Genomic DNA, 13,431 nt, shown 5'->3' with positions numbered 1-13,431 from the left:
ATGATCAGCTCACTGTGGTCAGACGCCTAAGCCCTTGATGTAAAATTTCCCACTTAATCTTCAGTGGAACCCAAAGAGCTCGATAGCATGGTGCCTATTTGAAAGATGGGGAAACTGAGCCTCCTTTGAGGCTCTCAACAAGTTGTCCAAGGTCACAGAGCTGGTAAGTGGTGGACGTTGGATTAAAAACACGTTTTCTTGACTCTTACAAGTGTGTACGCCCCCTGAGAAATGGGCCTTAGCACAGGCCTGAGCCCCAGTCTGCTAGGTGTCTGCTGTGTGAATTGGGGTGAGTTACGAGCCGCTGACTCCATCGTCGGCTGGGAGCCCTCCTTCCTATGGAGCCTGGTGAGGGAAAAGGATGGAAAACCCTACCGCAGCCTGACACGTAGTAGGCTCTCAAGAAAGATCGCCGAGGCTAAAAGCTGTGTTTGTTCTAAATCCATCCTATTAGTCACTGCCTCAGTGACTTTTGAACTCTGAAGGAAAAAGATTGAACTTTGAGAACAAATTTCCACCCACTGCCTTTCCTGCTCAAGAAAGGGAGTAAATCGTGGGGTGGGGAGGGGCTCAAGGAAGGTAGGCCTGGTGGAGAGGTCCTGAGGGTGGAGAGCAAAGTCCAGGGGAGCGTCCAGGAGGCCCACCTTGGAGGGAAAACTAACCCTACCTTGAACGTATGCACCTTGTACTGCCCAAGGTCCGAGGCCTGTGCAGGAGGAGGGAGGCCTGACTTGACTGCCCCCCACTCCCTTCCTGCCAGAACTATATACCTCCCGGCAGCCTAGGCTGAGATCAGGTGGCCACAGCCTAGGCTGGGTCAGCTGGGGAGCCCCCTCTCCACTGACAGCTGCCCAGGCCCTTCAAGGACCCCAAGAGCTACAGGAACCTACATGTCACACTTCCCTGCCTCCACTGATGCGCCTGCTTAGGTGACACCAAGTTCCAGTGAGCGCTGTACCAGGAAGACCATGGGCAAAGCCTGCTGTGGCCGGGTGCTTAACCTGGGCTATCCCTTCCCCATAATCCTGTTTGCCCACAAAGACAATGAGTCTCCCAGAGGTTCAGTAGCCCAGACTGTGGTCACCTAGCCGGTAAGGGACTCCAGGCTCCTACCCATATTAAGCTAGTGTGGTGGTTTACGAACATGGACTCTGCAGCCAGAGGTCCTGGGTTCAAATCCCTACTCCTCAGGCATGTCAAATGGTGCAGCCGCTGTGGGGAACAGCTTGGCAGATCCTCAAAATGTTAAACACAGAGTTACCACATGACCCAGCAATTCCATCCCTAGGGATCTACCCAAGAGAGATGAAAACACACATTCACACCAACACTTGTACACAGATGTTCACAGCAGTGATCTTTATGATAACAAAAATGTGGAAACAATCCAAATATACATCAATGGATGAATAAACAAAATGTGGTCTATGCAATACAATGGAATACTATTCTATCATAAAAAGGAATGACGTATTGACACACAGGCTACAACACAGATGAACCTTGAAAACACGATGCTCCGTGAAAGAAGCCAGTCACACAGAACCACATATTGTATGATTCCATTGATAAGAAATGTCCAGAACAGGCAAATCCCTAGAGACAGAAAGTCGATTAGTGCTGCCAGGGGCTAGGGAATGTCTGCTTATGGTTTCTTTTGGGGTGACGATGGACGCGTTTTGGAATTAGACAGTGGTGATGGCTGCACAACTCTGAATACACAAGAGGCTACTGAGTTGGACACTTGAAGAGGGTGAAGTGTATGGTATGTGAATTATATCTCAATAAAGCTGTTATTAAAAAAAACCCCTACTCTTCACTTGTTGGTTTTGTGATCTTGAGCAAAGTCCGTGTCTCAGTTCCCCCATCTGCAAAACGGGGCCAGTAATTGTACCTACGTGCTAAGGGTTATTGTGAGGATTAAGTGAGTTAATGCATGACGTGCTCCAAGCCGCTGTCTCACTGGGTGCCAGCTCTTTCCCTCGGTCTGACCCTGCTGCCCACGCTGCCGTGGCTCACTGCCATCCACTCACCCACCACACTGCCCTTTGGTTCTGCACACTCGCCAGGCTCCTACCTTTTTCTCTTGTCCCCCAAATTTCCATAAAACATACATGCTATCAAACTTATCATCTTGATCATTTTAAAGTTTACTGTTCAGTAGTAAGTGCATTTGTATTGTTTTGTAACTGATCTCCAGAACTCTTCATCTTGCAAAACTGAAACTCTATACTCACTGAATAACAAGTCCCCACTCACCCCCCCTCGCCAGCCCCTGGCAACCACCACCCGACTTTCTGTCTCTATGAATTGACTTCTCTAGGTACCTCATGTAAGGGGAATCAAACACTATTTGTCTTTCTGTGGCTGGCTTATTTCACTTAGCATAATGTCCTCAAGGCTCATCCATGTTGTAGCATGTGTCACAATTTCCTTCCTTTTTAAGACTGGATGATACTTCATTATATGTACAGACCACATTTTGCTTATCTGTGCATTTGTCTATGGGCACTCGGGTTGCTCCCATCTTTTGGCTATTGTGAATGATGCTGCCATGAACATGGGTGGGCAGATGAGACCCCAAGCTTGTAAGCCTAGATCTCAGAGATCCAAGTATGTCCAATATATTATAATTAAGGCAAGGAAGAGTGTAAGGCATCCAGAGGTGAGCTTCCCCTTAGAAGGTGTAATTTAACACACTCACCACAAACTGAGTGGCTAAAGGTTTGGGGGAACTGGCAGCTGGGGGTGATGCTGGTAGGCCTGTCTGCTTGTGCCAAGGTGCAACACTGGGTCTTGGACAACCAAAACCTGACTGCTCCAGCACCGGTGGGGCTAGGCTGGTTTATTCAGGGCTGGTTCCTCAGACCGGAGGTCTGTTATAAGAAAAACATTTGCCAGGAAGCGCAAGCTCAGTCCTTTGCAACAGAAGACGAGTCAGTGCAGTGAAGCACTGGTCCTGAGGAGGCCTGGACATGCACCCGGCGTGAGAACAGAGGGGGACTAGCTCTCCCACCCTATACCCTGAGGCACAGGTGATCCCAGAAAGCCACTTACCCAGCCCCCGGGTGGCTTCAAGAGCTATCTGGCTGGATGAAAGCTGGCTAGGGCGATCACGCATTCTGGTTTGCCCTGTTGTCCAGGGTAATTATTTTTAGTGCTCCCTGTTATTCTCAGAAGTGTCCCCATTTGGATGATAAATTACATAGTCACTGTATCAGTTATCCATTGCATAACAAGTTACCTGAAAACCTAGTCGCTTGAAACAACAAACTTGTGTATCTCTCACAGCACCTATGGGCTAGGAATGTGGGCATGGCACACCTGGGCACTTCTGGCTGAGGGTTTCTTATGAGGTTGCAGCCCAGGTGCTAGCTGGGGCTGTGGGCATTGGAAGGCTTGCCTGGGGCAGGAGGATCTGTTGTCAAGGTGACTCACTCACAGGCTGGCTGTTGGTGGGAGGCCTCAGTTCCACTCCACTGTGGGCCTCTCCACAGGGATGCTTGAGTGTCCTTACAACATGGCAGCCGGCTTCCCACAGAGCAAGAGAGAGACAGAGCAAAGCAGTGCCAGACAGAAGCTATCTTTCTAAGCCCTAGCCCCAGAAGCCTCGCAGTATTGCTTCTATTCCCTTCTGCTCATTAGAAGAAAGTCACTAATCCAGACCCCACACTTAAAGGCAAGGGAGGTCCAGCTTTTGAAGGGAACAGTGTCAAAGAATTTGGGGTATTTAAAAACTACCACAGTTACCCTAAAGCTAGGGCATGTGTGGTGGAGAGATGGGGCAAAGCCAGAGAGGACAGAAGTCAGACCAAAGAATATTCACAATGCCAGATAAGGATCGGGGGGCAGTCTGAGAACGGTTTTGAGCAAGGCAGGGATACAGTCAGAGATTCAGAGTGAACCATGACATCTACCCCAGCACCACCTTTGGTGAGGCCCCAGGGCCTCCACTCAGCCCCCGCAGTACAAGGTGTCCCCTCCTTCTGGGTCTCTGGGCCTCTCGCCCTCTACCTTTGGCAGAGAACACACCTTTTCTTCCCACTGGACCAAAGCGCCTTTTGTGTCTTCCACTGGGCCCTGCACGTAGCAGGTGCACGTTGCAGGGTTTCTGCGTGAACAAAACATACCAATTTGCACCAACCCCAAGCTGTGGTCACACGGGCCACAAGTCCCAGCCTGCACTCTGCATACACCTTTCTCTTTCCAGCCTCCAGGCCTTTGCTCCTGTAGTTCCTCCTGCCCAGAGGGCTCTGGCTGTGCTAAACATTTGCACTGTCCTGGAGGCAGATGGGACTGGTGGCAAAGCTGTTTGGATAATTCAGGGGGGGAGATGAAAAGGACTGGCGCCGGCAGAAGCAGGGGGCTCGGGTGAGGAGGGGCGGACCTCGCTAAGCAGTTGGGTGTGGGGCAGGCCAAGGACAACTCTGTGCTTTCCATACCTGGTGCTTGGGAGCTGGGGCTGAGCCAGCCCCTTTCTCTGGGGCAGCAACAGGTCATGGATACCCCAGGCGGGCGTGGGAATTGGCTCTGGGGCTCACCCTGTGCTCTCCCCACCTCCTCCATCCTGCTCCCTGCCTGGCCTGTCTTCTTTCATCCCCAGCACCTCTACCGCCTGACATCTCCCTATTCCACCCAGACTCAGCTCAGTGCCACCTCTTCTAGGAAGCCTTACTTGCTTGCAGCTGTGGGATGCTACAGCATTTTGGCTGCCCCTTTCAGAGCCCTAAATGCCTGGCGTCCTTGGTTAGGTACCTGGAGGGCAGTGACAGAATCTCCACGTCCAGAGTGTGACTGTATGCGCATAAGAAGCCTTAGAAAAATCCCCTAACCCTGGGCTTTTCAAACTCTGCCTCCGCAGACTGTCACTGACCAGCTTAAAGGGCATTTTCTCTCTCAGCTAATACTTACTGGAGTTTACAGTGGACCAGGCTCTATTTGAAGTGCTGGTCATGGTTTGTCTCTCTAAGTCCTCACAACAACCTAGGCAGTGGACATGATCACTATCCCTGTTTTAGAAACTGAGCACACAGAGAGGTCAAGCATCTTGCCCAAGGTCACACCGCCAGGATGTAGGGGTGCTGGGATCCCACCCCAGGTGCCGGGTCCCAGGCCTTAACTCCCCTGCCAGCCTGTCTTTCTCTAATGCAATCAAACAGTGGCTTCAGCCCCAGGCATTCAAGAAAACAGTGGACTCTGAATGGACTTTTTGCAACTTTGAGCTTTTCTCCTGTAAATGCCTCTACCCGAGACTTGCAGACTGCGGGTCTGGCCCAAGTGGGCAGTGTGGGTTGCTGTGAGCACGTGCTTACTGCATATCACTTCGGTGCTTTTTCTTGCCAATCAAATGAGATGGACTTTCTGGATACAAGCATTTCACAGGCAAAAAAAAAGACGGTGCTGCAGCTTCCTGTCACCTGAACTTGCATTTCAGGATAATGATCTTGCCCCTGTCCCCGCTTCATTGCCATGGACTCTCAGTGACACCTCTGCTTAGTGGCCCCTAGGGAGTGGGTGTCCAAACTGGTGTGATTTTAGACCTGGCTGAGTGGTCTCAGGACAGGTTCTGCGACCACACTTCCTGGGTTCAAATCCCAGCTCTGTCACTTCTGTGTGTCCTTGGGCACTCAAGGTCCTCAGTTTCCTCATCTGAAAAATGGGGACAATCCAGCTCCAACTTTAGAGGGTTGCTGTGAGGATTAAATGAACTAACAGATATATGGTGCTTGGAACAGTGCCTGGAATGTAGTAAATGCTTTATAAGTGTCAGCTATTATTGTTGTCATTGTTGTTTTTACCGTACACTTATTAATTATTCCCAGTTTTCCCTTCCGGGGTTGCGACAGCAAATTGGGGTCCCCAGGGAGCCCCACCTCCCAGAGGCCACAAGCTTCCAGGCAGCCAGCCCCAGCTGCAGTGGTGGATCCTGATTAGTTCGTGATAGTCTCATTTCCTGTAACTGTGACTGGTGGAGAAATGCTCATGGGCCTAGTTCTGACCAATGAGATGAGAGTCTGTGTGTGAGGGGGTGTGTTCCCACAAAGGTTTTCTCATAGACCCTGGGAGGCAACAGCCCTTTCGCTTCCCTGAGTCCTTGCCACCCTGTCCTGTGCTGCCCATAATGCCTGGAGCTGCCCCAGCCATTCCACAGAGCCAAAGAGAAAGACCGGGCCCTTGATGACATCATCAAGCCTTTAAGTTACCAACCCTCAAACAGCCCGATTCATGACCTCATCGTGCAAAGTTCATACTTCTTATTGTTTGGGCCAGCTTATTTGCAGCCCAAAGGAGCCTGCTGATATTCTATGGTTGGTCACATTACATCTTTTTGAGATTAAGCCCATCATACCAGAGGAAGGGTCTGAGCTCAGCTGTGCTCTCAGGGAAGACTTCCTGGAGGAGGTGAGGCTAAAATGGAATCTAAAAGAAGGAGCAGGTGGACAAGGGGGGTAGGGCAAAGAGCAACATTCCAGGCAGACAGACAATGGCCTGAGGCTAGAGACACTATAGCGTGTGTGTATGCACGCAAATAATCTCTGTGGCTGGGAGCCATGTGAGATGAGACTGGAATGGTGGGGTGGGCTGCGGCGGGGCCCTCGGCCAGGCTACAGAACCTCAGGCTATCACAGGGCGAAGCTCTGCGGTAGCCTTGATTTTGCTCAGCCAGGGTCTCCGCCTCCAGCTTTGTGTCTAGAATAAGTGTACTCAGCCTGCCTTCTGCCCCCTATTCCAGCCACACTCAGATGCTACCCCGAGAGTTGGGGCAGGGGCCCTGGGCCTTGTTTCTCCAGGTGTGATTCAGCCTGCCGAGCCTCTTCCAGCCCCCAAGGCACTCAGAAAAGACTCTGGCTGGAATCTGGGTCACTCTGCACGAGTCAGACATCCATCAGATAGGCAGTTACTAAGTGCCTACAAAGCAGCGTGCTAAGCACGGCAGAGAAAGGACCTGGTTCAAATCCCAATCCTGTTTCTTCCCAGCTGTGTGACCTTGAGCAGGCCACTTTACTTCTCCAAGCCCAGTGTCTTCATCTCTTTGGAACAGATGGTGAAATCAGTGGTAGCTCTATTATCTCTGGTACTGGAAGTGGGGTGGGGGGAGAAGGAAAAGATAAAAAGATGCACAAAAAGCTTCCTGAAAGTAAGGTTTATAATCTAGGTGGTGGGAGAATAAGGCAAGCAAACGATATACTGTTACGGAAAAAAGTTGAGAAGTGATGAAAGGTTAAGGGGAGGAAGCAGTAAGTCTAGATGGGAAGTGATGAGGGAAATACATTCCTGGCAGAAGATAAGGGCCACAGAGGCAGGGCAGAAGGGATGCAGAAAGATCTACAGGTTCCATCCTGTGTTCCTAAAGCTTTAGAACAGTACGTTGCAAATACAAGGGGTGGACATAACTGTTGAATATGGGTGTCAATGAACCTGTAATAGCAAATCTCTGAGCCTGAGCCAGAAAGATGCTGATTCAAATCTGGGCTCTACCACTTACAGCATGACCTTGAATGAGTCACTTAACATTTGAGCCTCAGATTCCTTCATTGCAGATTCCTTCATTCCACCTAATTCACAGAGTTGTACCGTGGCATATGCAGGATACTGAACTAAATCCTATTTTAAAGCCCTAAGATACAGTGCCACCTCCTGCAGGAAGCCTCCCAGGCTCCCTCAGGCGGTCCCCCAGATCCTGCTGCTACCCCCTAGGTACTCCCTTCCCTGCTGTATTGTGATCGCCTCTTCTTCCTTTCCCACCAGGTTCTGGGCTTCAAAGAGGAAGAGGCAGGGTATCTCAGCATCTCTTGAACCTAGCTGCACCCGTACACGGAGTGGGCATCTACTGATGCCACATCCCTCCCCAAGCCTCCACCCAGGTAGACATGAGAGGGAGGAAGTGACTAAGTCTGCTGGGGGTGGAGGCAAGAGGGGTTCAGGAAAGTTTTGGGTGATAGCACTAGATCTTGAGGGTTGAATAGGAATTTACTGCTGGGGGGTGGGAGGAGGAGGTTCCAGGGAGGGGGGGAGAGAGGGAGAGGGAGGGAGAGGGAGAGGGAGAGAGGGAGAGAGGGAGAGAGGGAGAGAGGGAGAGGGAGAGAGAGAGAGAGAGAGAGAGAGAGAGAGAGAGAGAGAGAGAGAGCGCGCGCGAGCGAGCGCGAACTAAAGCAGGGAGGTGTGAAGGGAAGTAAATTGTGGGTCACACGGTATTTGCCAGAGAGTGACTAAAGATTAGAATTCTGGCTTCAGATCCCAAAGGGTCTCAAATGCCATGCTGAGGATTCACCCCTACAGGGAGTGACTGAAAACTTGTAAACAAGGCACAGTGACAAAAATGACAGGGCTATGGGCCACCACTTGGGGGCAGGAACTGATGGAAGGATCAAAAAAAGGACCAAAAGTTCTACCTGGATGACTGATCATTGAAAATTGCTTAAATAATATATCCACAGCCCGCTACCCCTTATACTTGCAGAAAAGCCAATTTCCACAATCATTCCTTGCTACACACACACAACAGCTCTGTGAAACCTAGGGGGCCAAGGGGTGCCGTCTTCATTACAGATGGACAAAGCCAGAGCCAGAGAAGGAAAGGGACCTTGCCACGGTCACACAGGCAATGAGGGGGCTAGTCACAACCTGAAGCCAGTGCCCTGGCCCAGAGTGCTGGGGAGGCAGGCCTTTGGCCACTTGACAAATGTGCTCAGCACCTTCTAGGGCCAGACCCTGCAGACATGGAGATGACCTTTGACCTCTGAGTCATCTTGAGACTGGACTGGTCACCTGGGCCTCAGACCAGCTGCCTCTTGCAAGAGTGGGAGAAGCAGGACCCACTGAGGGGTGCGGTTTCTGTGGTCAGACAGGTCAGCAGGGGCTCACCCCCAGGACAGGCCTATCTATGAGTCCTCCAAACTGGACCCTGGGCTGGGGGCTGGAAGAGGGCCAATCCCTCTGTAAAGGGAAAGGGGCAGAGGGAGTGGCCCTTTGCTGCCTTTCTAAGAAGCCCCCAAATGCCCCCTCCTCCCAGCACCCAGGCCCCGCACAGCAGCAGCCTGAGTCATCATCCCGGTGGTTTGAATGGTAGCCGAGAAATCAGCCAGGGGGCTGCCTGGGGCTGACGGCCAAGGGTTGGAAAAACAAGGCCATTTTCTCTTAACTCCAGCCTTGGAATCTCAAGACAGGCTAGGGGGTGGGGAGCAGAGGGCAGGTAATGCAGAATGGGTGGGTGTCAACAACCAGATGGGGCTGGGGTGGGGGGCGACGAGGAGGGGGAGGTTCAGAATCTGAGCTGTTGGCTTTTGTTTTCAAATGACCTGTTTAATAATTACCTTTGCAATCAAAGGAGCCAGGGCCCAGAGAAGGTGAGGATTCCAACCCTCCATACCCCAGCAAGCAGCCAGAGAAGAAAGTAAACAAGATGCCACTGGCTCTCATTCCATCTCGCAAACAATGGCGGGACTGAGCTGCCCGCTCACACACACACATCGAAGTGAGATTTCCAGGGAAGAACTTTAACAGGCAGATAAGAGGCTCGGACTGAATTATTTCCCCACATCCCAGGAGCTCCCCTGAACTCAGCACCCAAGAGGTGTTAGCCTAGGGTTCCGGCATTTTAGCATTAACCTTGACCTGTAATTTATTCATTCATTTTGCAGAGAAGGAGAACTACCTCCGCCTCAACGCCCGGAAAACCCAGCCAGCAACAACTTCATCCCTTTCAACAGTCACAATGGTGGACAAACAAGGGATTTAAGTTACAGCGGCTAGCTTGCACTCACACTCCACTGGGCTAGGGCGCCTTAAAAAAACACCACTCTAATCCAAGCACCCACTGGGGCTCACAAAAGTCAGAACCTGACCGGCAGTGGGAAAAATCCAACTTGGTTTTTTTTTTTTTTTTTTCAACCTCCCAAGGCCTTCAACTATTTTTCCTCCTGCAGCATCCAAGCCCAGCCTCAAGGCAGAGCCATAAACACGCCTGCTCCTCCCCCTTCCACGGTTCGGCAACCGCCCCCCCCCCCCCCCCCCCAACCTTCCCGGACCCAGAGGAGAAAGAACCACAACGACCCTCACCCGCAGCCCCCTCCTCTGCCCTCACCCAGCCGCCCGCGCCGGCCGTAATCCTCGTAGGCACCTTGAGATAAACACCCACTAATGATTTTATGATTTTCTGCTCTGGGTAGCCGCGCTCAGCAGAATCCCTTCCCCCGCCCAGGCGACGGGGGCCGGCCCAAGGGAGGGATTGGGGGATGGGGGGGCGTTAGTTTGTTTTTTACACTGCCGCGTCTCCACACCTGTTTTTCATTCATTCATTCGTTCGTTCATTCATTCATTAGCGGATTCGTCACAGCTGCCTCCCCGGCCCTCTGGATCTCGGGGAGAGAATGGGAGGGGGCTAGGGTGGGGGAGACAGCGGCAGGGGTGCATCTTCTAGGGGGGGTCGGGGGGAAAGGACCCCGTTGGAGGGCATTTTGGGTGGCTTTGTCAAACACAAGACGAGCGATGCGGCGGGGGCGGGGCGGGGGCGCTCCCCGGGGCTCGAAGTTGTTTTCCGAGCCGCGGCGGCGAGGACAGCCGCCCGGGTGCGCCTCTTTGTCTCTCCCCGGCCGGCGCCGCGTCCCCGCGCGCTCACCTGGTCTTGGAGGACAAGAAGGCAAGTTTGATCAGGCCGTAGGTGAAGAGCGGGATACTCTCCTTGGCGACGCTGGCAACTTGCAGCCGGTGCTCCAGTATGTGGAGTTCCATCGTCCGCCCGCGCTCCGCGGCAGCTCATCCGCGGGGGGCGAGCCGCGGCCCCCGCCCCCTGCACGCCCAGCCGGCACCAAGCGCCGCGGGCAGCCGGCCCGGTGACCGGGAGCTCGGCGCCGGGCGGGCCGGGGCGGACAAAGGGGAGGCCCGCCAAGCCGCGAGGGGCCGCGGGCGGCGGGCGAGGGCGGCAGCGCTGGCGGAGCAGCAGCGCGCGGCGCCCGGCGCGGAGAGCAGCTGGTGTTCGCTGTAACAAACAACTTGCCACTCAAACGTCGACCCGCTGGGCATGCGCGGCCGCCGCGGGGCGTGCCGGGACTTGTAGTCGCGCGGCCCGGGCGCCGGCGGCCGCTGATGTCAGGGGCTGGGCGGCCGCCCTAGGGGCCCGCCCGATGCGCTGGGGGAAAATACTGGAGCGCGGGCCCCCACGGACCCACGGGGAGGCGAAGGGCAGAAGCGGGGGCCTTTCGAGCCAGCCTGAGCCTGAGTGCAAGCTCTGTCCCTCAAGCTCAGGACTAGGCGCTTTTGGGCGCAAAGCGAGTCGCCCACAGAACTCGCGCGCTGGAGGAGACCTGAGTCTGGGAGGGGAGAGATTTGGAGAAACCGGTAATTACAGTGCAGAGAAGCAAAACAGAGAGGGGTGCGGGGGACAGAGACGGGGCCTTGGGGGGTTTTCTGGAGGAGGGAACATCCAGGCTGGGTTCTGAGGGATGAACGGGACCTCGCTGAGGAGGGGGAGGGGCGCGCGGGCTTGGAGGCCAGCAGTCTTCCAGGCAGAAGGAACAGCGTGTCCAAAGGCACAGAAGCGTGAAAGCCCCCACGGTGCTGTGTTTGGCTTTGTTGGAGCGGAAAATGTGAGGGAGGAGAGGCAAGAGATAAGGCAGGCGCAGTCACCAGGAGTCCGGTCGAGAGGGTCATGTGTGCAGAGCTAATGAGGTGGCCGTTTATCCGGCGGGAGAGAGGGTGATGGGGACTGCGAATTAGGGAAAAGTCCGAAATAACACCCGAAGGGCTTCCCACCGCGGGGCCGGTGTGCCCGTGGCTACGTCCCGCAACGGCTCCCCCTTAATGGCTGACTGGAATTTTGAAATTTTCTAGGTTAAAGTTACTGGTGCTCTGCTCCTTGGCAGAGTAATTTGGGGACGTGATGGGTCAGGTTTACCTGTTGGGCCCGTCTGGGAACTCTCTTGGAGGAAGATTCTGGTCATGCCCTCTCACATTCCTCTCTCAGCCCACCTCTGTGAAGTAGGGACACATCAGGCTACCTCATTTCCACAAAGGGGCTTGAAGCCCGCAATCTGGTGGCTCTTAAAGTGTGTTGACCCCCTTCCCGGTTTACTTTCACTAAAGAATTTATCACCATCTAATAAAGAATATTCTTTTTTGTTTTGCTTGTCTGTCTCCCTCTTCTAGCATCTCAGCTCCACGAAGGCAGTGGTTTTTGTCTGTTCTCTGCTGTATTCCCAGTGCCTGAAATGTGGTTGGCAGGTGAGAGACATGCATTCAGTATTCATGGAATGCATAAATGCATACATCTATTGCTTTAGCATCTAGAGGCCTAGAAGGCCCAAAAAGAAATGCATTCAGGGGCCAGGCAAGTGCGAAGATGTGTGAAGCAGCTGGGTATCAGACAGGTGGAAATGGTACAGGAGAAGGGAGGCCAACCTGAAGGCATAAAATTTATTAAAACAAAACCCCCAAAACAAAAAACCAACAGGTGAAACCAAATAAACAAGGCTAAAGGCAGGATTTGGTCAGTTTTCTGACTTCTGCCTTAGATGGCCTAAGTCAGTAGTTTTTAATCTGCAAGCCATGACCCATGAGTGGGTGGTGAAATCAATTTAGCCGGGCATGACTAGGATTAAAAAATAAATTATATTGAATAGAAAATGACACAGAGCTTTGCACGTAGTATGGGTAGGTTACTATTATCTTTTCTGTGTTCCAGGAAACTTTCGTTTTGGCCACACGTGAACGTGTGGGCACGCAGGCGTGTGTGTGCGTCTCTGTGTGTGCATGCACTGGATCTTTATGCAAAGGTATTTCTTTTTGTGCGTCTTGGTCAAAAACATTTGAAAACACTGGGCTTTCTAGTTAATCAAGCCAGACTGTTGTAACGTTTGCAAATTTAGACCATGTTGGTTGGATTTATAGATTTGCTGTCACTGAGCTATATCTGGTGCTTAAGATTTCTGTGACACTGACACCTGAAATGAATGTTGGGATGTTGAAGAAACTGACCTCTAGGTCGCCAAATCCAGAGGATGGTTTCAGGCTGGGGCTAGGGTGAGACATTGACTCTGAAGGTCATGCAAGTACTGGCGTGGCGTGTTCTCATGGAATTCACTCCTCTCTTGATTCCTTAGCACTGTACTCTTCTGGTCCTATCCTGGTTCTTCTGGTTTTCCCTCTTTGGTTTCTCCTCCGCCCAACCCTAAAGTGAGCAGAGGCCCACCTGGTGTTCCTTCCTATAGTGTATTTTTACAGCAATGGCTGCTAGTGAATCATGTCTCCCGGTAAGCCATCCCACACTGACTTTGGGTTTGGCCATGTGAATTTCTTTGGCCAGTGAAGTCTTACCTTGGTAGCACATGTACTTGGTAAGTCCTGTGCATTGAGACTCGCCCACTTGGATACTCCCTTGAGGCCACTATGCTGTAAAGAAGCCCAAGTGAAAGTTAACATGGAAAGAGAGGCCCA

The 13,431-nt window shown here is 52.6% G+C and overlaps 1 protein-coding gene across 1 annotated transcript in view; it reads right to left on the bottom strand.

Annotated features, from left to right (window-relative positions):
* The window catches only part of CASTOR2 (cytosolic arginine sensor for mTORC1 subunit 2), a 53,362-nt gene extending 42,392 nt beyond the window's left edge, over positions 1-10,970 (bottom strand). Inside the window, exon 1 of the mRNA XM_029221956.1 lies at positions 10,619-10,970. Coding sequence (XP_029077789.1) covers positions 10,619-10,731 — 113 coding nt within the window. The 5' untranslated portion in view covers positions 10,732-10,970. The remainder of the gene's footprint in view (positions 1-10,618) is intronic.
* Between the last annotated feature and the right edge of the window lie 2,461 nt (positions 10,971-13,431).

The sequence above is a fragment of the Monodon monoceros genome, unplaced genomic scaffold (assembly GCF_005190385.1).
Source record: "Monodon monoceros isolate NGI ecotype Baffin Bay Population unplaced genomic scaffold, NGI_Narwhal_1 Super_Scaffold_13, whole genome shotgun sequence".
NCBI lineage: Eukaryota > Metazoa > Chordata > Mammalia > Artiodactyla > Monodontidae > Monodon > Monodon monoceros.
The sequence above is the reverse complement of the archived record's forward strand: the minus strand, read 5'-3'. Positions and strand labels throughout refer to the sequence as shown.